A 27,574-nucleotide genomic window follows, 5' to 3' on the forward strand; every position below is an offset into this window, starting at 1 on the left:
AGCTTCTGAAATTCATTTACTTAGACATACTGAGGTACTGCTGCTGTTAGCAGTCTGTGTATAAAGATTTCCCATCGTAAGTTATTATACATTTTTTCAGGTATAAAACTTGGTTTTAATCATAAACAGAAGTATTTCCCTGGGATCTCCTCCACATAGAGAAGTTATCCTTACAATTATTTTGAAATAGTCTTCCTAACTTTGGGAAAACTTGACCCTTCCCCGAAGACAGCACGCACGCACACACGTGCCTACATGCATTTTAAAGTAAAGCACATAGAAATACTACTGGCTTCCAGTGCAGACACTGTCATCCATCCTGTGGGCTCAGAGAACAATCTGCACATCTTCCTGAGGAGAAATCAATACGTCCCTTTGCTGTCTGGCGTCTCCAAAGCCACCCTTTCTGGAACAATCCTTTTGGAATTCATCCACCATGCTCATCTCATTTGGATTTCAATGCTTCCTCCCACTCAACAGCAGGTTCAGACTTCTTGGGAATTGCTGGAAATATTGATTGCATTTTACTTCGAAAGTCTTTCATCTAAAAGATAGAGAGAAAAAAAAATCCACCATCAAATGTTAAAAGAAGGGGGAAACAGCCAAACGATTAGAGACAGACACTGTTGCTGACTGATGATACTTCATTGCTTGTGGGTACAGAGCAAAGGAAAACCAATAAAAGGTAAGAAACTGTATCCCAGATACCTTGAAAGAAAATGAGATACACCTCTTTTCTTCTTCCACATATAAATCTATTGGGCCTTAAACAACATAAAACTCCCCTTTGCACTGGAAAGCAACAGACTGAACTGTCAACCCTCCATGATATTTATCCCCTACCAGAAGCACACTGTGTATTGTTGGCTTTCACATACAAAGACGCAGCTGAGATCAAGATTTCTGTCTACCTGAATACATGAATATATGCAGGCCATTCAAGAGTTAGATTTTAGAGCCAGAGGAAAGGAGTGATGAGAAGACACACAGTAGGGGGTTAATAAAAGAACAAATCAATGAATGGCCGATGAAATAGAATGTTTTTATGTGCTAGACAGTGTTGAAAAATCTAGATAGAGATTTTACCAGGAGATTTGGAATCCAAGAGTTGGAGCAGAGGGATGGAAAACCTTAATACACAGGATCAGCCTGAAGCATCTGGCTCATGGAGAGGCAAGCCGTCCTCTGGGAGGGGAACGCTAGCTTAGAGAGGTGGACAGCTTTTACACTATAATTAACAATGCTGTCAAGATCATGTAAGGTGCCAGATGGGCACTGGACTTATCAGGGGGATCACTTCATAGACTGTGTCCAATGTGCTATACACCTGAAGCTGAAGTAGAATAATACTGAATGTCAACTATAACTAAATATACAGGTATATATAGTCACGGGATGTGGAGTACAACATGGGGAAGGTAGTTGATGGTATTGTAGCAGCTATAGAAGATGTCAGAGGGGTAGTAGTTTGGGGGGGTGGGTTATCACTTTATGAGGGGTTTAAATGTCTAACTAGTATGTTGCTTTGTACACCTGAAACTAATTTTAAAAATTAAAAACAAAAACAAAAACAAAACACAGATGTCTCCCTGGCTAGGGCTTGCAATGTGCTGCCTGGCTCTTAGCTTCACTTTTCTGGTGGAACATGTTACAACTGAGCCTACTGACAGAGTTTCCAAATGGAGTGCCGGAGAGCCAGGAAATGAACAGAATCACTTATCATTCCACCTCTATGATATGGAACATGGTCGGGTGCTGAGAAGGGTGAAGTCGGGGAACTCAGAGGAGGCCGGGGTAGGAGTGAAGCGTGGCTGCTCCACTTCAGCATGGTTCTGTTCCCATTTCTTACTGTTGCCTTTTTTCTACCCTCTCATTTCCAAAGTACTGTATTATTCATGTGTTCCCAGGGTCCTACGTGAGTAACTGAACCACTAGAAGGAATCATATCTCAAAAATAGCCAACTAGGAATAGATAGGCTTCAGAGCGAGGTAAAGGAAGGGAGGCAAGTGGGACAAAGAACACCACTTAGCCCTCTTGTTTGATTTTGCAGCGGTGGAAATGGAAACCCAGAGTCTACACTTAAGTTATAAACAGGGCCTCGAGCTGCTTTAAACAATGAGACTCCATAGAAGGTTTTAAAGCTTTTATCATTTATATTACATGCATAATAAATGAAAACCTTCAGTTTTTTTCACCCATATTAATTTCTAATATGCAGTTCAGAGAAGGTGTTGGTCTTATCAGTGAGACTCTTATCACAGGCCAACAGACCATTCCCTTGCTTAAAAGTGTGCTTGAAGACAGACTCAGGGATTGAGTACATTTAAGCAAACTTGGTTATAAATGGACTGAATTCCACAATGACAATCACAGCTATTACCATAGAGCCACCCTCTACCCTGTAGCCCAAAAGTTTGGTGAGGATGGGGCATGCTGGGAACGAGAATCTCCATCCAACAACTCGGTTTTACTCTGAAGCCTTTCCCCAACTCTGGGAGCTCTTCCCTGTATCTTCCTCATCCCTCTTCCCTCCGACCAGGGAGAACTGTTCTGTGCCTATGGATCCCAGGGCTGCCCTTCTACGTAGGGCCACTGTGCACTGCACAACTCAACTCCAGGGTCTGCGCTCCACAAAGACGACCGAATGGGTCTCCCTAGGCCTGGAGCCCGCTGCTCCAAGGACGGCATCCTCACGTCCCAGTGTTTGTGTCTGAAAGTGCTGGGCTGTAATATTATCAGAAAGTACCACTGTCTAAGGCAGCAGTTGTCTAATGGAGTGTCATGACAATTCAGAAAAGTATTACAAGTATTTTGTCACTAATATGGACATTCTGAAGACTAGATACAATTGACTTTTTAGATATTAGACCAGATTCAAGATTATATTTCTGATAGTGTCACTCTCATTCGCATTTCAATAGCTTCTTGAAGGGCCATATAGCCAGTACGTCAGGGGTGAAACACAGGATATACATATTTATCATGCATGTCTTGGCAGGGAAAAACAGTATGAAAACTTTTGTTATAATATACGGTGTGCTGAAAGATTACTGAAAAGCTTCAGGGTATGTCCCCAATTTAATTAATTTCATAAATCCTTACATCATTGATTCTAATAAATAAGCAGTTATTGGAATTAAAAACTCCAAGTTTTGAAGTGTCTTTGCCATTGACTAGCTCATTTAGTTTCAATGCCCTCATTTGGGGGACTGCCGGCCACAGTGCTGGGGTCAGAATGCTGAAAGCCTTAGGACCAAATAATACGAGAGCCTTTGCACATGTGAATAATTGCAGCGCCAATAATTTTGAAGAACCTAGGAATTCAGCTTCTTCATAAAACAGAAAAAGGTTATAAATGTTAGCCGAACAGGAATAATGTCTGCCATGTGGGACTACCCACATGCCAGGCACTGTACCAAGCATTAGGCTATTACTTAGTCGTCACAGTTCTATGTGGCAGCAGTGAGGACCAGCACTTCCCATATGAGAAACCAGACGTGAGAGAGAGGTTAACGCATCCAGGGTGACACGGTTTATAATCAGTACAGCTGCCTAATGTCCAGGGCTCTTTCCACATAGTCACTCTGATTCTGGGACCTGGAAAGACATGGTACCTCCATAACCTCTACTATCAGCTTTCACTAAAAATGAACTGTGAAAACATACACCTCTGGCAATGGTGACCATTTTATTTCGAATGGTATGGCAGATTCTTACCAATGCTCACCAAAAGCCAGTGCTCATCCACTTGTGGATATAGGGCGGGTTATATTTTCCCACCCTTTTGAAGTTAGGTAACCATGTGACTGGCTAATGCGTGAGTAGAAGAAATGTGTCACTTCCTGGGTGAAGCATCTAAGTGTAGGTGTTTGCTTCTGCAGGCGTCTCTTCCCTTTCCACAGTAATCATGGAAACCCGTGTTGCCATGGCGGTGCCTTGAGAGCAAAGCAAGCTGAGGTACGGAGCCAACTTGTGGGGGACAGCTTCCCTAGGGTCGTGTAAACCCATTTTCACGATTTTACGTAAGACAGAAATAAACTTTTGTTATCTTAAGCCACACATTTGGAGATTGTTTTCTACTCCAGCATAACCCAACCTATTCTGATGGAAATTAATGGTGAAGAATTACAAAATAGACATAAGGCATGCTCTGATGCCCTTCAATGGGACATTAAATTTGGCTGAAACATGGTTGAATAAAAATTCAAAGGCTGGACAAAGGAGAAGAGGAACTCTGTGCAGAAGAGCTTAGAAAGCTCTGGAACAAATGACCCACCATCCTTCCCACTTTCAGGGCACTCAGCACATTAGTTAGTCCCATTATATGACACCGCTTCCTGGGGAATCAGAACGTTCCTAGATGTTTTCAATGAAATAGTGTAGGAACTGTGAACAGCATGGTAAAGGGTCATTTTGGGGGGCAGATCACTGTCCTGTGTCTACTTGGTTAAATTAAGCAGGACTGGCTTAGTTTAGACAGCAGCTGCTGGTATCTTTCACTTCTGATTAGGCCTGTTGATAGCCACGTGGATCCTGAGGTACGTGTGAACATACCATTAACATTCAATTGCATTAGGAAAGCTAATGTGAATACAATAATCTCAACTTATTTTCTAGGTTATTAGTACTATCATTTAGGTAAAGGTCAGACAAGCATCTTCACTTTCTCCTAAACCCTCACTGTATCTATCACATGCATGAAGTCTAGAATCTGTAGTAAAGTCAATTGATTTAGGAATAAAAGTGAAATGTGTAACTTTCTGAGAAATACAATCCCTGAAGTACTCATTAAAATGGCCAATTTTAACAACAGGGCACAATTCAAAAGCCAAAGCTTTCTGTTAATGTAAGTAAGGTAAACTGCGCAGCAGTGACGACCCCGGAACGTGTTAGGGCCAGGGCCCTCTCTGCTGGTAAGACTCAGCCCAGAAAGAACAATTTATAACATGCTTCTTGATTTAAAGTGCTAACAGGTCAGGTTCTCAGAGGCACTTCTAAAATGATTTCAGTCAGGCTTTATTTTCAGTAACTGCAAAATTTGGGGATGTTTTTCTCTGCCAAATAAATGACAGTAACTGTACCACCTCTGTCAGTAAAAGCTTTGTATTTTACTGAATTAAAGACTTCATAACAGCTACCAACCTGATCACTGTAATTTTTGTATTTTAACCTAATGATCCTGCTTCACTGTATGAAGGTGCGTGCACACATGCGCGCACACGTATACACAGGACCTACTGCAGCTACCCTTTCATGATTTTTTTTAAAGGCCCTGCTGATAAGTTGTCACAGGAGAATGAAAGTAGCCGATGGCTCTGTACTTCTGTGTGTACATTTATTTTTACATTGTAGAGAAATATACTTTTTAAAAATTGTATATAAATGAAATAGTACATAAACCATCCAGAACGAAAGAATTAACATGTATTTAATGAAAAGAATCAGAATTTCTGTTAACACAACAAACACCTACACCCTACATTCCTTTGAACCAAATGGCAACTACACTTATATATTCAAGGCAAGAACTGGTACCTCAATGGTATGAGAACACCTTCTTTGATGAAGTCACTTAGGATTGTTAAAAACCTCTGGATATGATATAGAAGAGCTGGGGGGCTAAACAAACGGGAGTCACTCTATCCCCTTTCCTATTTCCAACTTTTAGGAATCTAAGTTTATTAAAAAATTTGACATCTATAACCCCATTAACTACTATCTCTTCTTCAATAACTTCGGAATGGTAGCTTTAACAACTTTAAAACTTGAGGTCCTTTTGAATCTCCCAAAGTGTTTCTGCACTCTTCTTCAGACGAGCCTCTTCTTCAGGGGTCAGCTTTACCTTTATAAGGTCTGTAACACCATTCTCTCCCAGGATACAGGGAACACTGAGGGACACTTCTTCATTTATTCCATAGAGACCCTTAATTATGGTGGAAACTGGATGCACTCTCCTAAGATTCTTCAAAATACTTTCCGTTAAATCAGCTACGGATAGGCCAATGGCCCAAGAAGTATAACCTTTCATTTTAATAATCTCATAGGCGCTGGCAATCACATCTTTGTGGACATTTTTCCACTGCTCAGGATCTTTGTCAGTTCCTATATGTGAGTTCACATCCTTCAGCGGGACGCCAGCGATATTCACTCCACTCCACACAGGAACACTTGAGTCTCCATGCTCTCCAAGGACCCACCCATGGCAGCTTTCAGAGTGGACACCAAGCCTTTGCCCAATCAAGAAACGAAAACGGGCAGTGTCCAGATTACAACCACTTCCAATAACACGGCTTTGGGGAAATTTACTTATCTTCCAGGTTACGTACGTTAAGATATCCACTGGATTGGAAACAACAATCAGCTTGCAGTGAGGACTGTACTGGATAATACTAGAAATCATGCATTTAAAGATGGCCACATTTCGCTGGACTAAATTAAGGCGCGTTTCTCCCCTTTCCTGGCGTGCACCTGCTGTGATAATCACGAGGTTGGAGTTTGCAGTGACACGGAAATCCTTGCTAGAAACAATATTTGGCATTTTCACGAAAGGACTGCCATGTTGAAGATCCATCGTCTCGCCCTTCAGTTTGTCTTCAGCAACATCCACCAAGGCAAGTTCATCACTCAAGCCTTTAAGTAGGATGCTGACAGCACAGGCCATGCCAACCGACCCAGCTCCTATAATGGAGACCTTACTGCGATGAATGGCCTCCTCTGAAGCTAAGTGCTTTATAAGCGCATGCTTGACAGTCGCCATCTTGGACACGGGGATAACGGGCCAAGCGCCCCTGTGCGGGATGCAGGCGGGCTGGCGGGGAAGCGGTGTCATCCCCAGACACAGGGCATTCGCTCTGGCAGCGCCTACTCTCCGGCTGGCCCACAGGACTCCCACAGCCCAGCTCATGGCCACTCACCCAAGAGGCGGAGGAAGAGAACAGGGGAAAGCTGCAGGCAGGCTTTCTGGCTCGAAGGCCGGGAGCGAGTGACCGCTGGCCACCGCCTCAGCTTGCTACTGCGGCTGCGCACAGCTGTGGTGGGCCGTGGGCCGTTGGACGCGCCCTCAGCCTCCTACTGCGGCTGCGCACAGCTGTGGTGGGCCGTGGGCCGTTGGACGCGCCCTCAGCCTCCTACTGCGGCTGCGCAATACGGGCGCAGCGCGCGTGGCCTCGCAAGGGCCTCCGGGAAGTCCCTGTCCCGTCTGCTCTGCTCCCGCGGAGGCGGTGAAAGGGCTTCTCTAGCAAATGAACTCTGGAGTTCAAGTGTTACAAAACATGAATTCTCTTCAATATTTAATGTGTGTAATAGACCAACCCAGATCCCTGGGATTACTGTATTTTTAGCATGCACGCCAAGTTAAAAAACGCTTTCATTAAGTACAGATGAAAAAAGGTTCAATTTTCTGAACTGCAACCCTGCCAGGAAGGGTAAAGTTGCCTGCACACTGTCTCTCCGCGGCCTTGTGCACCGTTTCCTTGCACGTGCAGAAGTGGGGATCCTGCTCTCCGTTGTATCCAGTTTGAGAACCTTCTATTTGGAAAGCGTTCTGTTGCCTTTACGCCACTCACGAACCTGACCCACACTCTGGGGAAGTCACAGGAGCTTGACAACAAGGCTAAGGGGCCGACTATGAACTCGTCCAAAACTAAAAATCCCGAGGAGAAGCTGTGAACTTTTTCTCACACCAGAGGAAAGCTTATGATTGAGAGTCCTGATTACAAAATATTTCTCAAGTAGAAAGTTGTTGATGATGTAGCCTTCTTTACAATGAAAATACATCTTAAATGTCCTTAAAGTGGCAAATTTTAACTCCTGCACAAAGACAACTGATTAAAGCAGTGAAATAAAATATGGTTGACCCTTAAACAACACGGGCTTGAACTTGAACTGCACGTGCCCACTTACAGACTTTTTCCAATTGACCCACACAGTTCAAACTGTGTTGTTCAAGGGTCAACTGTATTAGCTAGTAAACAACGCATCAGTACATCTTGCCTTCCAATGTGTTTTTCTGGTTATTCTTACAAATTTCCTTTCAAGTTTCTAAGGACATACGAAACTTTCCATCCGATGAAATATATACTCTAATAAACCCAATAAACTATAAAAGTCCAAATAAAATTAATGGTACTTTCTCCCCACTTATAAACAGAATTCTCACCAGGTAAGGATTGCTCGCAGCTCTCTTCTAAGAGAGCAATGCGCTCTCCTAATGGGGCTCTTGGTCATGCAGCAAACTCCCCCGTGGTCAGCAAAAAAAGATTTTAGTTTTAGAATACTGAATCTTGACAAAATGAATATTTCCTATTCAGGGCTTGAAAAGCTATCCTCATTCTTCCTGCCACTGAAATGGAAGAGAGGAACAATAAGCACAGAAGTTGGGGAGGGGTGGGAAAACTGTGGCAATTAGCCACACTGAGCCTATCTTAGTGTGACTTGCTGGCACATGAGCAATGATCACACACACTGTTTAGATGGTATAGTCACAAGCTCTGTGACACAAGAAATGGTAAGAGCATCACATATGAGTTCTCTCCACACTATGTTAACCATTTGCCAAATTAAAAATGGGAATTTAAAAAATGATCATCTTTACTTAATGGTGGCTAACATTTTAGAAGGATCCTTTTAAAAGACCAACTTTTGATAGCTATTGTTTCTTTTATTTCTGTTATAACTAGAAATATTTTAATCTGATGCCTGTTCCCACCTTCCTATAATGATTCCTTTGACCAGTCAAGTCATTTTCCAAGGTAAGTATTCTTGCGATGAAATTCAAGGGCATAAAGACTCTTAGCTAGATAGCTTCTTTCTATAGTAATTTTCTTTCTAGAGTTTGAACCTCTTCAGAAATACAATTTCTATGAGAGCTGCCGCTTCAGTTTTTCCCCTTAACCACAACTAAATCAATTTTGAGGGGGGGAAAAAACACACCACTCTCCAAAATAAAAATACCTCTTACAAAGCAGTTTTTTATGTCTTGGGATAAGAAGGAAAAAGAAACTAAGAAAGATGAAGAGATGTACATGACCTCCACAGCAGATCTAGGTCTACTTGAAGACACTGGAAGCCAACTATAACTAGATATCTCCCTACCCTAATGATTTTCTATCTTAGGTGGCCCATTATTTCTTTTGAATGGAAAACCTAACTCATATTATCTACTCAAAATGCAGTACAACATTATAGCCGATGGCAGGATTATGCCATGATACTTTTGGTTACCCACTTAGGAGGGATGAAGCAGGAAACGAAGATGACCAGCAAGTCTCTGGACCAAGAATGGTTATAATTAAGTCATCCTCCTCCTTCCACCTGGACTCTCACACCCAGCAACACTAACCTTTTTCTATCGAGGAGTCCAGTTCAAATACAGATGCTCCTGGACTTATGATGGGGTTACATCACGATAAACCCACTGTATGTTGAAAACATAAGTCAAAAATGCATTTAATACACCTAACCTACTGAACATTACAGCTTCGCCTGGCGTACCTAAAACATGCTCAGAACTCTTACATCAGCCTACAGTTGGACAAAATCATCTCGCTGCCGCTGCCCAGCGTCACAAGAGAGTATTGTACCACCTATTTCTAGCCCGAGAAAAGATCAAAATTCAAAATTTGAAGTACACTTCCTACACTGAATGCATAATCACTTTGGCACCATCAGAAAGTTGAAAAATCATTAAGTCAATCCAGTCGGGACCATCTGTATTCCATCTTCTCCTAAATCTTCTACAATGCTCCAAGCAGAATTGACATTTTAAAAAACCTATACCACCAAAGTACTCTGTAATTTGATAATTACTTAGGAATTTGTCACTCCAAAAGGGATCATGTTTTATTTACCAGCATATCCCTGTCCTCTAGAACAGAGCTTGGTCCATAAACAGGGATTCAGTGAATGTTTGTGGTAGAAAATAATAAGTAAATAACTATAGAAGTGAGTAAAATAAGGCTAAAGCGCTAAAAGGTGAGAGAAATGGAAAGGCACTAAATAAAGGGGTAATGTGTAGGTGTCTGTTTGGGGTTTCTTAGCAAGGTTGATGCATAAATTTCAGATAAAGCTATGGGTAAGCTAACAATTTCTTAACTATTCTCAAAGCCAACACCTACCTTTACCAAGTTAGAACATAGAAAAAAAAGAAAAAAATCCGTAGTGCTTTAAACACAGTAAATGCAATGGCAGAGAGAATATTTCTATCTTTTAAAGTTATTTAAAATGTTTTTTTCTTGGAAAGCTTTAAAAATGTTTATGCACAAAGCCCTCGATTTGAAAAAAAGAACACACACAAAAAAACAGTGAAAGCATGTTAATTAATAAGCTGATCTAAAATTGGCTATAAACTCACCAGCATATAAGTAGGGTATTATATAAACAATTATTTTAAAAGTCTTCTTTGTGATTTAAAAGTTATAAAATGCAAATTGTAGTTTTAAAGCAAATTAGTGGGCTATAATTATATTGCTCACAGATACTAAATCTATATAACTATGTAATCCTTGTGTGGGGTTCTTTACAGATCCCAGCACCTGAAAGTATTATCCTGTGTCAGCAATACTGGGAACGCTGAGGAAGGACAAAAGCAGGGCCACAAAGCTTTGTCCCCTGAATAGAATAAAGGTAGACTGTCAATTCAAAAATCAACACTGGGGTCAACCTACTATTGATGGTATTCAGACATTATGGCATGAATTGGCAAGCTCTAATAAATTACCCAAATCTCACGTTTGTTCTTTAAAGGCATCATCTTAGACATAATTTTGGTGCAGTGTAAATAAGCTGCTTGTATTACTCAAAACAGGGGAAAGGAAGTATTTAAATGTGGCACAAAACACGAAAAACAAATTAAAAGTCATTAGTATGTGTGTAAACATCCCAAATTGTATCTAAAAATTGGGAAACTTGAACTTTATGGCCATAGACTAACTGCACAGGTGTTTTATTAATCTACTCCATTTATTTTCTGCCAGTGGATTAGTAACAACAGCTTTATTGTTCAAAAACAAAAAACAACAAACTGACAAAGAACATCTTTGTGTATAGAAGTTACTTTCAATTTGAGGTAAAAATGTAAGTTACCTTATAAACTCAAAACCGCCCAAACAGACTAACTCCATGATATAAAGGTTAAAACTGAACTTGTCTCCAAACTCTGCCTAGGCAAAGAACAGAGTCAGCAGCGGGGATGATGGGACGAGGAAGGGGTATTTGGGGATCAAGTCCAAGGCTCAGAGGCTAGGAAGCACATGGCCTTTCAGCTTGGCTAGAACTGAGCGTGATGAAGCTTATGTGAGAGACAGAGCTCAGCTCTCAGCCGAAGCACCGACATTCTGGACCCTTCTTTGTGGACCTGTCCCGTGCATTGCAGGATGTTTAGTGACATCCCTGGCCTCTATCCATTAGATGCCGGAAGCACCCCCAGTTATGACAACCAAAAAAGTCTCCAGACATTGCCCCTGGTTGAGAAGCACTGAGCTAGTGAGTAAGCAGGGGCCAGATCACAGAGGGACTCATAAGTCATTTCAAGGAACTTGGACTTTATTGTCAAGGGAAGAGGGAGCCACTGAAGTGACAGAAGCAGTGTGATCAGATTTCATTCAACAGATGTTCACTAATACCCACTCTGTGCTAGGCACAGATATGGTGCTGAGGACACAACAATGAACAAGATAAATGAGGTCTCCACTCTCAGAATTTACATTATTTTTGGACAGACAAGATAAACCAAGAAAATGGTCAATATAATCTCATTTAGCAATAAGTGCCATGAAGAAAATAAGATAATGTCAGAGAGGAACTGAGTGGTGGGAGTGAAGAGGCCACTTTATTTTAGACCAGATCGTCTGGGGAAGCTTCTCTGAGGAGGTGAAATAAATTCGGGTTGAAACCCAGGATGGCAACACAGCCAGCTGTGCCAAGACCTGGGGATGGAGTTTCCTGGGCAAAGCCAGAAGTCTCTAAGCAGGATGAAGTCTGGCCGGATGAAGGAACAGAAGGGCAGTAGGAGGGGTGAATGTGGTGGTTCAAGATGACGTTTGTGAGGTAGGTGGGGCTGTATCCTGAGTGACTTCAACAGGAGCCACCGAACAGTTTTCAATAAAGGAGTGACATGATCTGACCTACATTTAAAAAATATTTCTGGCTGCTCTGTGGAGAAAAAATTCTGGAGGAAGTAAAGGAGAGGCCACTTTCCTAGACAGGAAACTATTTCAATACACGAGGCAAAAGATGAACAGAGGTGGAAGGACGAACGGAGCCAGGCTTGTTTAGTAGCAAGGCTAACAAGCGGGCTTGCTCATGGATCAGATGGAGGCAGTGAAGGGAAACGAGACTCTAAGATGATTGTCTGCTGGGTTTTTCACTTAAGCAACTGGGGGATGGGAGTGGGTAAGACTAAAGGAGGAACAAGTTGGGGAGGAGGTAAGGAAACCACGCGTTCCAGTTAGGACACGGAGCACGGCCAGGCCTGTGAGATAAACGTGAAGACGGACAACATGCACTTGTGAGGCAAATCTGAAGGTCAGGCTGGAGCTATGTATGTATGTGGACATCATCAGATTGTAGACTGTTTTAAATGCCAGGAACCATGGCATTGAAATGAGCACACCAAGGGACGGAGAACAGAAGAGTCTAAGTAGGAAGCCACTGGACACTGACGTTTAGAGGTCTCCCAGGAGAGGAGCCAGCAAAGGAGACAGGCAAAATGGCCAGTGAGGTAGAAGGTATCTCAGAAGCCAAGAGTTCATTGAGGGAAGAATGCTCAGTTGTGTCAAGCGTTGTGAGAGGTCAAGTGGCAGAGGATAAAGACAAGACCTGGATCTGGTCACAAGGAGGGCACTGGTGACTCTGCCAGCAACAGTTTCAGGGGGTGCTGGGAAAGAAGCTGGACTGAGGAGAGAAAGGGGAGGAAGTGAGACAGGAACCATGGGCAACTCTTTCAGGAAATCTGTTCTGTGAAAGGAAGCAGACAAACGGGCTGGTAACTGGAGAAGGATGAGAAATATTGAGAGAATTTTCAGAGGCAGCAGAAACTAGAGCATGGCTCCACACACTGTGGCAGAGGGAAAAACTGACGGTCAGCGAAGGTTCAAGATAATTAGAACAAGGTGCTCCGGTAGATCCCAGGGGTGACACTGAATGCCCATAAATGGTGGTGGGGGGGGGAGGATGGGGGCCCTTAGGTAGCAGCACGGCCGTTTTACCCATGAGGACATGAAGCAAGGCAGTGAGTGGTACAGACGCAGGTGGAAGCCTGGGGAAGGTAAAGCCGGGTGCACTCCTGCAGTGGCGCGGAGAAAGAATTGCAGAGAGGCAAGGTGGGGGCAGGGAGAAGAGATCAGTTGTGATAATAAATATATCAACATACACATTTTTTTCATAGTTTTAGATATTCCTAAGTGACTAACCAATAGTAGGTACCTTTTCAAACAAAGCATCAGGGGAAAGCATACGCTATCAGGTCTTCACACCACAATGCTTTACGGAGAGATCTGCTCATGTGAGTCCAATTTTCTAGGCTCCGTGAAAGAAAGAGCAAAGAACAAGAAAACCCAAGTGAAATCAAGGATACCTCTCCTCCAGTGGAATAAGTCTGGGAACATTCTTGGGGTGATTAATCTGATCTGTGTCAGGCCTCCAATAAGAAGCCTTTTATAGCAGAGCTTATCTTTCTTAGCAATTCTTGCACATTCTCACTTTATAAAATGCCTGGGGCCCTATTTTACTTATAAAAAAGAAACTGGTGGGTTTTTAAAAGAGCTATCTTGGCAATGTGCCAAAACAGCTGACTTCCCGCCCCCCAGCTTAGGGAAAAAGTGCATTGGTCATTATCTCCCCTTTTAAACCGAGCCAGTCCCTGTGACGAGGGCCCTCTGTCACCAAACTGCTCCCCCACGCACGTGAGTGCCTCTCACCACCGATGCCAGGCCCATTAGAGCTTCATGGGAAGTTAAGGGTCACAGAGATATTCTTGTCACCTCAGACCTGAATGTTACTGATGCACAGCGCCACTTGCAATTAATTTGAAAATGGTTCCAGGAAAATATTCTTCAATGCTTAAGGTTTTTGAGGCCCGAGAGCTTGACAGATGGAACTATCTCTGCAGGACCCTGATGACTCTGTGTTCTGGGCCTTCCAGTAAGTACTGTTGGGAAGAGGAAGCAAGACTGGGTCTGCTGACGCAGTCATCAGTACAAGAAACTGAAGCCTGCTTCCTGGGGCAGAAGCCTGCAGAGGCCTCTGGAAGCACTGAGATGACTGAGATTAGATCGGGGGGCGGGAGCAGCAGAAGGGAGACGTTTCCACCGCTTTTCAGACTTCTGCAGGCCACTCAGAAGTGGCTACCATTAAACAATTTGCTAGGAGACTCACATTTATTTTTAATCTTTGAACTTAATCAATGAGAAGTATATAACATAAAGTCTATTTCCTTCTTCGATATCTTAGAAGTTAAAAACTTTTAAGCGTCTCTGTAGATTATTTTACGTATGGGGTACTAGCATTCATTCTACAATGCTGCTTCATTTGAAATGACTAAGACAATGTAGGAATAAATGTATTTAATATGAGATACATCAGAATGTTGGAAAAAACTGAAATTAGCAAAGTCAAAAGAAAGAGATTTGACTGATTAGCAAAAGCCCTCAAATTGGTCAGAAGGTAATGAAGAAGTGAGCTAAATATTAACATAAAAAGTAAGCCTGGCAGCAGCTACAAAAAAGTGCTAGAAAAAATAAATTTTATTAGCATGCATCCAATATTATGTTAGAGGAAAGGTACAATATCACTTCTCTCATAGGATATTTCTTAGAATAGGAAAGTTAAATGACAATTTTAAGAGAAATATTTAATATATGTTTTATTCATCTGTTTTACTTTTATTTTTTTAAAGAAAAAGAGGCCTAAGCTTTTCAGAAAGCAGCAGCCAGTCAGCAGACGAGGAGGCAACACTGGCGCTGGAGAGTAGGCACGACTGCAATCACAATTTCCGTAAAAGCCTTTACAGCAGCAGGGCCTTCAGAGACATGCAGTAAAGGAAGAAAGAGATTATTTTCCACCTATCAGATTGGCAACCATTTCAGAGTAATACAAGCCACTAATGGCAAGGGTGCCAGGAAACTTGTATGCACTGTTGACATCTTCTAAATTACATCAACTTTCCTGGAGGGCCACTTAGCACAAATATCAAAAACATTTTTAACATGCCCTCTGATTCAACAATAACATCTTCTGTCCTTAGGACAAATTTCTTGACCAAGACAAGTACAAAAAGATGTACGCCTGTGAAGGTACACTCTGGTGTGTAACAGTGAAAAATTACAATCTAAACACTGTTGGCAGGAGAATGATTAAATAAATTATAAAACACAATAGAGTACCATGTGGCCATTAAAAGTGATGGAGATTTATATACTCTACAGTGCAAATGTTCCTATGACTATCCAGTGAAAAAAGGTGCCAGAATAGCCTAGTAAAACAGCATTTATATGCGATTATGTGAAATGCCTGTAGAAGAAGGTCTGAGGATATTTCACTGTAATGGGTGATTATAACTCAGTGAGATCTGTTTCCTTTTTTGCACTTTCCTACATTGATTCTTTTTTCTAAAACACAATGAAGACATATTTTTACAAAAAAAAAAAAATAATAACCAAAGCCATCTCTGGTAAAAAAAAAGATAGGTCCAAAATATATTTTTCTTTAAAAATAAATACCAATATATGGAAATAGAGACAAATACCTCTTATCCCCATGGTAAAAGGGTAAACAAAGCAAAAAAGCAAAAAACTCCCTTCATTTATAAGTTAATTTTTAAATACACATCTCTGGACAATTTAAAGTACTTTCTTTCTTCTTCTTTTTTTGTTTTTTGCCCCTGCCTGGTTTTTAAGCCATTATTTCTCAGTCTAGTTGTAGGGTGCAACTCCCTGGCCCATGTGGGAATCGGACCGGCAGCCTTTGGCATTAGGACCACAGTGCTCCAACCACTGAGCCACCAGCCCGCCCTAAAGTATTTCACAATAACTAAGAATGTTTTCATTCATGGTTTTATTACTATTGAGGTTAGCTTCTAGGAGGGCAACAACTCGAAATGATCTGTAAATTCTAACTACACCAAGTATCATGAACATATTATAGACAAACCACAATAAACATTGGCAATGTGCAATTCTAACCAGTACTTTGAGAATACAACCTCACTTCAAAAAAACAGAACATGGGTCCACAGACATAAGAAGCTATACAGCTTCCGTCATATTAAATCAGGATTAGTTATACACCGAATGTTTTTCCTTCTAGGGGGGGAAAAAAAGGTAAGATAGTCTAACCATAAATACACTCAACTTCTTCAGAAATCCTTTCAAGTATCAATACCTACTATAAATAATAAAAGGTAAACAAAGTGAACAGGCCATTGCTCTTGAGTAACGTATAATAAATAACTGTAGGAGGCATGGTTTTCTTTTGATAACTGGGGAATTACCAGTTGGTATCACAAAAGGTCCTATTTACTGACTGAAGAGCATTTACCTCAACTATTCTCTAAACTTCAAATGTCTGCCCTGATAAAACGATCTACTCCCAGTGCATGGTGTGCACTCATCTGGCCCGAAGGTGTCAGTCTCCCAGGACCATAAACCCATGGTAACTGTTCATTCTTTTCATTTAAGTTACTGTGATAAAATTAATGTTGCCTCAGTCATAATCAGATAATAAAATACCATAATTTAAAGTAATTGATGAACCCATACTAAGCGATCAGGCCATGTTTGCCGGCCCAAGGCTGGTCGGGGGTGGAGCAGGTGAGGCAAAGCCTGAACCTGAACTGACTGCTACACAGAGGTGGGGAGGGTCCTCTCTTAAATTCTGGGCCCACTTATCTGCTTCAATCAGCTGACAGGATTGGTTCCTATCTCTCCTTTTCTGGAACCTCTGATTAAATGATACACCATTGTGTAAAATACAAATTTATATTTATATTTGATGTGTTATACATATTCTACGTGAAATGAAATACTACAATTATGAATAAACAAAAAATAAATCTAAAATATTTCTAAAAATCTGAAGAGCTTTGATTTAAGCATTTTCTACATGTTCTCTTTCAGGCCAGCAGATGTAGCTGTGAATTAGAACAGGGAATGTGAGCTGTTCTCGGTCAGCCATTAGATGGCACCCTTCTTTTTTTGAACTGCGTTTATATTGAAGATTTAGTGTAATTGAAGGCAGCTATCCAACAATTATTTGACACTGGAATTGATTTTGATTTACCTGCATTTATCTGGAATGATCATCTCAATTATTTATTGAGTGTACAGACTTGGACCATCTCTGTTCAACATTTTCTGACTAAGACTGTTTCCTTAGTCATTGAAAAATGACATTGCCTAGTAACAGGCAGTATATAGTGATAAAAATTCATCACTGGATTCAGGGCAACCTCAGTTACCATCGAAACTCTCAAATGCAGGCACTCTCTAAATGTAGGGCTGAAATATACCATTATTGCTCTCCACAAGCCTCAGAGCAGGGTCATGTAGCAAGAATTTGCTTAGAAAGTCTTGAAACCTAAGCTTTCTATAGTAAGTCGACTAGAGAGCCCTGCCTTAGCACAGTGCCTAGCACAGGGGAGCCCCGCAAACGTCTTCTGAATGATCAAATCAATAAACACTGCTGCTTTTAAAACATGTGCCCTTGACAAAGTATCAGTGGTCCGTTTTTCTGTGAGAATTCTCAGAGGAGGAGCTCAAACTGACACACCGTAGGGAGAGTGTATCTGCAGTCTCTCTTCTTAGTCAAAGACAGGAAGATACAATCTAAAAGGGTCCCAAGTTATCCTAATATTCAATAGGGCCAATCAGCAAAGAATTTTTCTCCTCTAAATATTTTATTTAGACAACAGTCCTCTTATCAGTCCCACACAACAAAGTTCACACTCTAGAAACTAAACTAGCACAGTCTAGCCCATAGAGCCCAAGGTCTCATGCATACAATTTAACTTAAATAACCTAAGTTTGTTGGTCTATGAAAATTTGCAAGCAGTTTCTTTAAAAATAAAGGTTAGTCAGACTAAGAGAAAAGCAATATTTGTTTGTCTATCAGCAAATTTTGAGTGAAAAGTACAATGCCTATGTTTAGTTATGATTAAGCCAAATGCGAAAACCTCAATCCTGTCAGTAATAGTAGCAACACCCATGGCTCCAGCAATCCTCCTCTTCCTGCCCTCTACTGAATCACTCCCCTCAGCACGCACACTTGCTGTCAATTCTCCCTACTTAATATCTGTCTGTCTCTCTCGACCCCAAGTCCCCCATCTAGCTATGACCACATTTCTTTTCCTTTCAGCAAAACTCAAGGCATGTTTATACATACTGCCTCCAATCTCTCTCCTCCATTCTCTTGGATCGCCTCCCCTCACGCTTTACACATCATGGACGCCACATTGCTAACTCATGAACAATCTCATGTGACTTGGCCCCAGCATACACCTCCTTGAAATGTTTTCTTCACCTGGCATTCAAGTTACCATTCTCCTGGCTTTCCCTACTTCTTCGGCAGGGAAATCTCCTTTGCTTTCTCCCCACTCCCCAACTTCTAAACCTTACGAGTGCCCAAGAGCTCCTTCCTCGAGCCTGTTCTCTTTTCTCTCTACATTCACTGCCTTAGTGGGCTCACCTGGTCTCCTAGCTTTAAATACTATCTGTACGCTGATGAGTCTCAAATTTATTTCTTTACCTTGCACCTCTCCCCAGAATTCCAACCTTCTATAGCTAACTGCTTATTTGACTCTCCACTTGGCTATCTAACTGATATCTCAAACTGGCAAGTCCCAGATTGAGCTTCTGACAATAAACCCCACGCCTGCTCCTGTCACACTGGTCTCCATCCATTTTCCAGCTGCTCAGGCCCAAAGCCTTGGCAACATCCTTAACTTCACCTTTTCTCTCACCTTTGGCATCCAATTGGTAACAAATGCTTGTTGACTCTACCTCTGAAATATATCCAGAACCTCTTTCCATCAACTCCACGGCCGCCACCTATTCCAAGCCACCATCAATTCTTACCTGTCACAAAGAGCCTGGCCCACAGAACTTCCTACCAGTAGTTTATTTAGAAAGAAGCCAATCATTCTGAATGTACAGCTCTTTAGCTTGGGAAATAAATCACACACACACACACACACACACACACACACACACACACACACGCTTTTTGGATTTTCTCTAGTAAACACATTAAGAATTTAAATAACAATTTTAAAATGCTTTAACTATTTTAGGATATTGATATATATGGATGTCAAACATCATAGAAAGTTGCTCCAAATTAAATAATTTGACTGAACAAGTAGCTAGTGCCAATTTATATAGCATGAACATTGCTATGAACTGGTCACTAACTTATATTTGAAGTTTCACCATCTTCAAATATTTATTTATATGATTTACTAGTAATGAGAAGTTGCCTAGTTGTTAGTAAGAATTGAGTCACATTCTCTGTCATTACTTCCCAAGACAGAGAACAAATTATACTCCATTTTGAAAATCAGAAAGATTTAGATCGCAGAAAGAAGAACGAACACTCCAGATACCAATTCCAGGACTGTAGTTACTTACACTGTGAACGCCTAAAGCTTTCCAGACGGCAAAGCTGATCACACCAACCCCACACCACGCATACAGGGAGCCCCATCCCAGGGCTCGCAAGGCAAGGGAAGACCCACTCTCCGGGAGCGCAGCGGTAGCCACACTGCCCTGCAATGAAGACAGAAAGGTTGGGATACAAAGCATCAGTTCACAATGAATAAATATTTAGGGAGTGTTTGAAATGAATGTGAAAAAAAACAAAACACACACTAAAATACCCCAAGAGAAACTTTGGAAGTTTATAAAAAACTATTTATAAGTTATATTCGTTAGTGAGAATGAACATTTTCCCAAGTTATCATGAATCAAATGCTTGTATTTTGAATTGTATATTTATGTTAATTGCCCATTGGAAGTTTTCTTATTTGTATATTCTATTTATATATTAATGTTCATTAACCCTTATACCGATCATATATACTATCCTATTTCCCTAGTTTGGTTTACTTTTAATTCCTTTTGTTTTTGGTCCAAGTGCATTCTAATGCTTTTTAAGCTTATTAAAATTTCCCCTATGCTAAAGTTACAGTCATTTCTCCTTTTTTCTTTAGCTGTATTTTGTTTTAAAATTCTCTCTTTTTACCCGTAACTCTTTAGATCATCTGGTACTTATTTTGGTTTTGATGGGAGCTGATGAACTAAAGGGAGTTTACTTCCCAAGTAGCTTAGCAACTGCCCCAGCAGCACTCCATCCATCATCCTCCTCCTCCCAGCTTATTTGAGAAAATTACATAGAGAGAGGTTTATTTTTAAGCTATTTTTGTACCACTAATTTATTATCTATTTTTTATGCCACAACCACAGATTTAATTATAGAATCACAAAAACTCTTAATACCAGAAAGTATATCATACTCATTACTTTTCTCAAAATTTTCTTTGCTCTTTTTGCCTACTAATTCTTCCAGAAAAACCCTAGAACATTCTGTCAAGATTTCTCCAACCCCCAAACAACTGGAGAAAATGCCCATACATTGGTATTTTCATTAGAATGACATCAAACGAACTAGCTAATCTGGTAAGAGACAGCAAGCTGATAACATCCTGTCTTCCACCTGGCATTTCCATCTCAGTCCTTTTCTTTTTTTAGAATACTTTTTTGACAGCGCTCAACACATTTCTTAATAGTTTCTTTACACACATGTTTTGTGATTGTGAATGTTACTGATAACACACAGAAATTCCGTTTATCTGTATTCCGTGCCTAGCACATGCCTAGACCTAGTAGACACTCAGTATTTGCTGACTTATACTTTTTGTAAATATTCCTTAGACCCAACCAAATTTTCAAGAAATTTTTCTTTAGCCATTTTCTATGACAAAAACAATATACTCTCTGATCTAATTAATTTCCTCCTGTTGCTGTAATTTCAGAGTTGTTCCCTAGGTACCACAGAGCTCCCATAAATGCACGAAGTTCTAATTGGCCTAAAGTTTCATCCGGAATAGTAGTATGACTAACCAAATATTATTAAACCAAATAAGTGCTTTGGCCTACATTTTATTTTAGAAACTTAAATTAAAAATTCCTTCTTTTCCTGGGAAGGACAGAAATTATGTATGTATTATATATATACACATATATTTTTAAAAGTATACATAAACCCACATTTGTTTTACTAAATCAAGTGAAAAAGATAACTATGTATAAAAATAACTCTTAATGGCATAGCAATATTCCTAATAAAATCTTAATTTTCTCAAACTTTTACATCCTTTGTAAAAATAGTATACATGCTATATTTGTGTATCACCCTCAGAAATTGATTGAGATGAAATACATTATTATTACTCATTATGTACATACTTCCAAAAATGAATTTTAGTGGAAATTATATTAAAAATTGATCTGTCCTTATTATTAGGTTTTTAAAAATCTAGTCACAAGCTTTTTCCTCTGGTTTGTATGTCACATGACCTCCATAAATCCTACTCAGAGGTTTCAAAATGAACATTGGCTGACTAGCTGCAGGGAAAGACTGACTTGCCAAAGAAACATGTTGTTTAAAAAATCTTTAGATATAAACACACATGCTAGTCACAAACAGATAATGAAAGCTGCATTTTCCCTCACTGCCACATTATTTTTTAAATTTAAATTAAAACGAAGGCGTGTGCATATGAAGTTGACTTTAACAAATCATATTGTAGTTATGGTATTTAATATCCCCAAGATAAAACTGAAAAATTATTTTCTAATTGAAACTGTCTTTACAATACATCTGATGCCTAAAGACATGAGTGCCCATTATCTTCTAGCAGGTGACAAGAATCAATCTATTATTCACAGGTGCAGGAAAGATCAAGAGCAAACTGTTCGGTTTGGCAGAAAGCCAACTGCATACCTAAGAACAAGGTTCACTTTTTAGTTTTCTTCAGTTTAATGCGTATCAAACTGATATTTTAAAATAATGTTCAATCTAGTTGTTTCCTCTACAGAGCATTCTTATCTGATACCACATTTTGATATATTCTTTACATCACAGAAATACTGGCTGTGCTTTTATAACATATACATTTTTAAAAAAGATTTATTTTTATAATTTCTCAGAAGTTGTAGCAATAGCAGAAAGATGACGACTTGCCCTTTTTATCTACTCATCACATATATGGGTTTTGAAATAACTCAGTTATTTGAAGAACTTTGCCATGCTATAAAAGTAGGGGCACCATGTTAATTTAGATAAGTAAATTATTGGTGTATGTATATATTATTTCATATTTGCTTTAATTGTTTTAACCAAATAGCCATATAATATGTGCATTATTTTCACTCATAGTGCCTCAATTAGTCCCACAATCATTTTATGACACTGCTGTTATACAAATGTGACATATGTAGCAGTTTTTTCAAAAACCTTGATCTATTTTAATTAACCAAAGAAACTCAAGAGTGGAATTTTTTGGCCACCTTAGTTTGCACCTCTTTCTGTTTATTCAAAGGAGGAGGAAGAAAAATGAATGTTCATTCAGTACTTACTATTGCTCTCCTTCAACTCCCAGTTTCCTAGCATGAGATTTAGTTAAGAGAATGCAAATTAACACATTAAAGGAAGGATTATCATACTAAAATAATAACAGTGTAGGCGGTCCCCAACTGACAGTTGACCATTTTAAAGTCTTTTGGGTTGCGATTTGAATTTGTATTATGGTTAAAATCTAGATTCTCAGGCTAGTGGACAAAAATCTATTCAAATAACAAACATGCTAAAAAAAAGAAAAGCATTATTTAGTCACCAGACGTAATCAAAGATGGACAGAGCGTCATGGTGAGCAAGTTTCTTAATCTTTCTGTGCCTCAGTTTAATGGGGACAACAGTACAATACCGGGGGTGCCAAAAAAATGTAGACAAGTGGACACTTTGGTCACTGTTGTTCAAGCAGTTGTTCGCCGTAACCAGAAGTGCCTGGATGCTGATGGGAACCACTCTGAGCACCTCTTGTAACTGCAGGAGTCAAATGTATTCATCTTGCATTCATCTTTTGTTATCAGTATATAATGGGTATTACAATTTTAATAGTTTTTTCCTTTCTTAAAATGTGTATACATTTTTTTGGCAACCTCTGTATAGTACCTCACAGGGCTCTGAAGAAAACTAAAAAGTGAATCCTAACCCTAAGAACAGCAGCTAGCACGTGGTAAGCACTCAAATGTTAGATATTAGAGAAAAATGCCCGCAGTACACTGCCTGAGTGGTAGTAGTTTTAAACTGGTGCTTCCTCAGGACAAACCCAATAACTGCTCCAGAACCTCTGAGCTCCTCTACAAATCAATTTAACTCTCAAGGGTCTGGATCAGTGGTAAGGCTCTAATTTAAATGTTTTCCCAGAGGGGAGGCAAAACTTTACATATTTAACCATCCTGAACAGTGGTTCCCAAACTTTGTAGTCTCAGGATCCATTTATACTTGGACCCCAAAGATTTCTGATTATATCAATTATATTTATCAATATATAATGTATTAAAAATAAAACTAAGAAGTTCTTGAACTTTATTCATTTAAACATAATAAACTCATTATAGATTAACATAAATATATTTTTATAAAAATAATTGTCTTATAAAACAACAAAATTTAGTGCAAAGAGAGGCAATCTTTTACATTTTTGTTAATCCTTTAAATGCCTGGCTTAATAAAAGGCAGTTGGATTTTCATACAAGATTCTGTATTCAATCTGTTGCAGTATGTGTTTTGGTTGCAGTGTAGGAATAAAATCTAGCCTCTCACAGATACATGGTTCGAAAAAGGGCGAGTATTTTAATAGCCTTCATTCTCTGATACTACACCAAAATTCAACAAATAGCTTCTTAAGGTTAGCTGCAAAACGAAACCAGATGTCCTATCAATGAATTATTTTGCACTTTGTAACCTTGAAATCCATTAGTGTATCCATGAATCATAATCATTCAGAAAATACTGATTTACCAAGTCATACAGCTCTTTCAAATGTTGACACCATTTATTAAATATTTTTAAAAATCACATCATTAACATCACCCCCAATCTCATCAGAAAAGCCTTTAAGTATTGAGCAGCTGTCAAGCTGACAATGGCAGATACAAGTTTTCTAAGATCTAATTTTTACTTGAAAGCTCAAAGTTTATCATTGGCAAAATATATGAACTCCTTGCTTGAAGAGACAGGCTAATTTTGTTAATTTTTAAGCAAGTGTCTGCCAAATACCCACTTCAGAATAACTACAGTTTGTCAGTTGTTCTTTCAAGTAAAAATGATATGCCATGAAAAAAAGCAGCTAGTTCAGCGTGCAACTCAATCACACAATTGCTTTTCCTCGAAAAATAAATCTTACTTTGGTATAAAGCAGAAGTACTTTAATGTGTACTTCCCATTTCTTCACACAGAATATTAAAGAGGTATGTTCAAAGGTCAAAATTTAATGAAATTAGTAATTTTATACTTCAACGAGGACATCTGATGCAATGATGGCTATTCTTAAAAAATGACAGATGGATGGTAATGAAGAACACAATGACTCCTAGTACACTTTGGGGTCACTGCCTAGATTACACCAAGGCATTGGCAGTTTTACCCCCCCCCCATTGCTTCTGTACCATCAGTGCAAATGTCTTAGTATTATTATGAAAAGTTTTGACTTTACAGACCCCAAAAAGGGTCTCAAGGATCCCCAAAGTTCTGTGGACCAGTTTGAAAACCACTGTGTTAGACCATAAAGGGCATGTGTGATAATCAAATCTTAGAACCACAAAATAGAATGCAAAATTGTGAATACCTGTATGTGCTTTTTTTTTCCTGAGAATTCCTAGCTTTCATCAGATTCTCAAAAAGATCTAACCTGAAGGTTAATATGGACACTTAAGCTTAGCAATCCACCCAAAGTCCACTATTAAAGCCCCAGTATTTGTCAGGTTTTATTGATTTCTTCCACAAGCTATATTCTGCTCTGAATATATCCTATAATATAGGAGGAGATGACCATGAGGTTCATAGGAGTGACCTGGGAAGTTCCATATAAGCCCTGATATTCAGAGGCGGGTCCAAATGCACTTTTAATGTGGTCTCTTCACATTACAGTATCCGTAAGGCTTAAGTATGATTATGAGGTTATTAAAGGTATTGCATGTAAGTGGAAAGGGAATTCAACTGGCTTATGATTTTTCACATAACACTGTTCTTCTAAAGCAAACATCAAATTGTAATCACATAGTTATCTGTGTGAGTATTTAACCTCTCTCTCTTGCACGGAGGCTAGCTTCCAGAGGGGCAGATATCTTTTGTTCACTTTTATGTCTCTTACACCTACAATAAAGTAATGGATAAACCATATGGGGTGGGAAGGGCAGAGATAGTATAATACTTAAGAACAAGTAACTACAAGCAAATATGAAGAAAATTTCTCATCAACTTGGGAAATGACCTACATGAGACCATGACAATGACTGCTCAATCTTGCTCATGGAGTAAGGATTTTCTGTGTTAAGTAATCATTGAGTCAAAACTTACTGAGCACCTACTATGTGCCAGGAACTTTTTTAGAGAGGGGTGTTGCAGCAATGCACAAGCATTAAGCATGTATGGTCTCTGGGTTCAAGAAGCTGATATATGTTTTAAACTGATACTGAGATGCACTTTATTTCAACATTTTAACATCTCTGAGTTAGAAATACCTCTTGAAATCAGTATTGTGCCAAAAGTTTAACTGGAAACACTTTTTCTTTCTTAGTGGTACATAAAATATTAGGGCCTCTTACAACGGGCAGTGAATTACCTAGACTTACATCTAAAGTCATGCTGTGAATAGGAAGTGTACTAGATGAGCTTTTCAAAGTCTTGTTCTGCTAAAATTTAAGAAAGCACATAATTACTTCTTTCCAAATGAAAATAAAGACCGTTGATTAATTTGTGCACTTCTGTATACAGGTTTACTTCTAAAAGCAATATGAAAGGACATCAACATTTTTATTTTTCCTATGCAACACAGCTGTCATTTATTTGTAAACAATAACAATGCTATGAATGGATTTCGGTGTCACAAACCTTATTGAACCATTCAGGGCTTTTCTTTTTAGCCAGTGATAATGTTGTAACAAATCCAGCTAGCATTCCCGCTGCAGCAACAGTACCAAGGAAAATTCCACCTGTCAAGAGTTTTGGGGGGAAGGCATGGAGGGTGGGGAGAGAGATTAAAGAAGAAGAAAAAAAAAACACCTTAAGTTAAAAAGACGTACACTAGCAAGTTTCAGGTACTACTTAAATTACATTCAAAATCACTTTTGCAATTCGAGAAACGAGGCTAAGCAGCTCTTGTCAAAGGTAAACGACAGGGGCTGGAAACCCGCGTGCCCTCACGACCTCTGGTTCCTGAGGTCATTCTAGGGTATCATTCTCAAGTGCGGAGAATGGGCGCAGGGTTCCTGCACCGGGACCGCAGCGTGAAGTTTCTCCCGGGGAGGAAAAACGAGATAGTGGAGATTAGAAAAGGGAGGCAGGAGAGAAAGTGCAGACGGGAGGGGGGGAATGCAGCACACAGAGCAGCTCTCCGGACCAGCCGCGAGCCCACGGGAGACTCCACCTCCCACGACCACTTACCCACCCGGGCCGCCGGGCCCCACGTGCTAAACTCGGAGGCAAATCCAAGCCAAGGTCTCCCAGGGCGGGGTATAGTGGGAATGTCTGCTCCAGCGCAGGCAGAGCCCGGGGGTGAGCTCGCCCGACACCCGCAGCTCAGCACAACACACCTTTAACCACGAAAAGCCGGTCGTCGGTGGCTCCCGCAGCCTCCAGCCCGGAGGCCCGTCCCCCAGGCCCAGCGCCCGCGGCCTCCATGTTTAGAAGCCTCCACTACCGCGTCCGGCGCCAACGGGGCCCGGGTGAAAGCGAGAGCGAGGCGGAGCAGAAAGGTTCCGCTCTCAACTCCGCCTGTACGACCTGAATACCCGTCCGGGGATCGGCCGCTGTCCCTAAACCCTCTCCGCTTCCCCGCCGCGGGACGTGGAAGATGTGGTCGCTGCACCCAGTGTCCCCAGCGCGGCCTCCGCCAAGGCCGTCTCCCCGGGAGGAGCGTTTGCCAGCTCCACGGTGACGATGGCTGCACTTTAATGCGGTGTCCACTTGAAACAGTGATCAGCCCGGACTCTAGGAGGCAGTGAGGGGTCACAGATTGCGCCAGGGACGGGTCCCTGCCGGATTTGAGACCCTGGAGCTCAGTGTCCTGATCAGCCTTACACCACGTACAAGGCTTTGGCCAGCGCTACACCTCGCGATTCTAAAAAACAGGACTCAGTCTTTGTCATCTTCTGAGACATTTCATAACAGTTTTCACTTTAGGTGTAAGTGACAGGTTCTGTCCCTGGAGGAGTCGGCCGACCAGCTCTCGGTGATGCGCCTCCTGCCCTAGGGTTTGCTCCATCGGCCTGTGGCGGGAGGGGACGGCTCCTTCCGCTG

The 27,574-nt window shown here is 40.5% G+C and overlaps 2 protein-coding genes across 2 annotated transcripts; both read right to left on the reverse strand.

Annotated features, from left to right (window-relative positions):
• Window positions 1-27,566, reverse strand: TMEM242 (transmembrane protein 242). Its single transcript, XM_019749274.2, has 4 exons — window positions 26,869-27,566; window positions 26,168-26,268; window positions 19,621-19,758; window positions 1-544 (listed from the first exon to the last, which is right to left on the reverse strand). Exons 1-4 carry the CDS (start codon window positions 26,954-26,956, stop codon window positions 446-448), a joined length of 426 nt encoding a protein of 141 aa, XP_019604833.1. The 5' UTR covers window positions 26,957-27,566; the 3' UTR covers window positions 1-445.
• Window positions 5,413-19,742, reverse strand: LDHAL6B (lactate dehydrogenase A like 6B). The gene is made up of 2 exons (XM_074333748.1): window positions 19,621-19,742; window positions 5,413-8,342 (listed from the first exon to the last, which is right to left on the reverse strand). Exon 2 carries the CDS (start codon window positions 6,903-6,905, stop codon window positions 5,760-5,762), a length of 1,146 nt encoding a protein of 381 aa, XP_074189849.1. The 5' UTR covers window positions 6,906-8,342; window positions 19,621-19,742; the 3' UTR covers window positions 5,413-5,759.
• Window positions 27,567-27,574: the final 8 nt, after the last annotated feature.

Source organism: Rhinolophus sinicus, linkage group LG05, assembly GCF_036562045.2.
Source record: "Rhinolophus sinicus isolate RSC01 linkage group LG05, ASM3656204v1, whole genome shotgun sequence".
Classification (NCBI taxonomy): domain Eukaryota; kingdom Metazoa; phylum Chordata; class Mammalia; order Chiroptera; family Rhinolophidae; genus Rhinolophus; species Rhinolophus sinicus.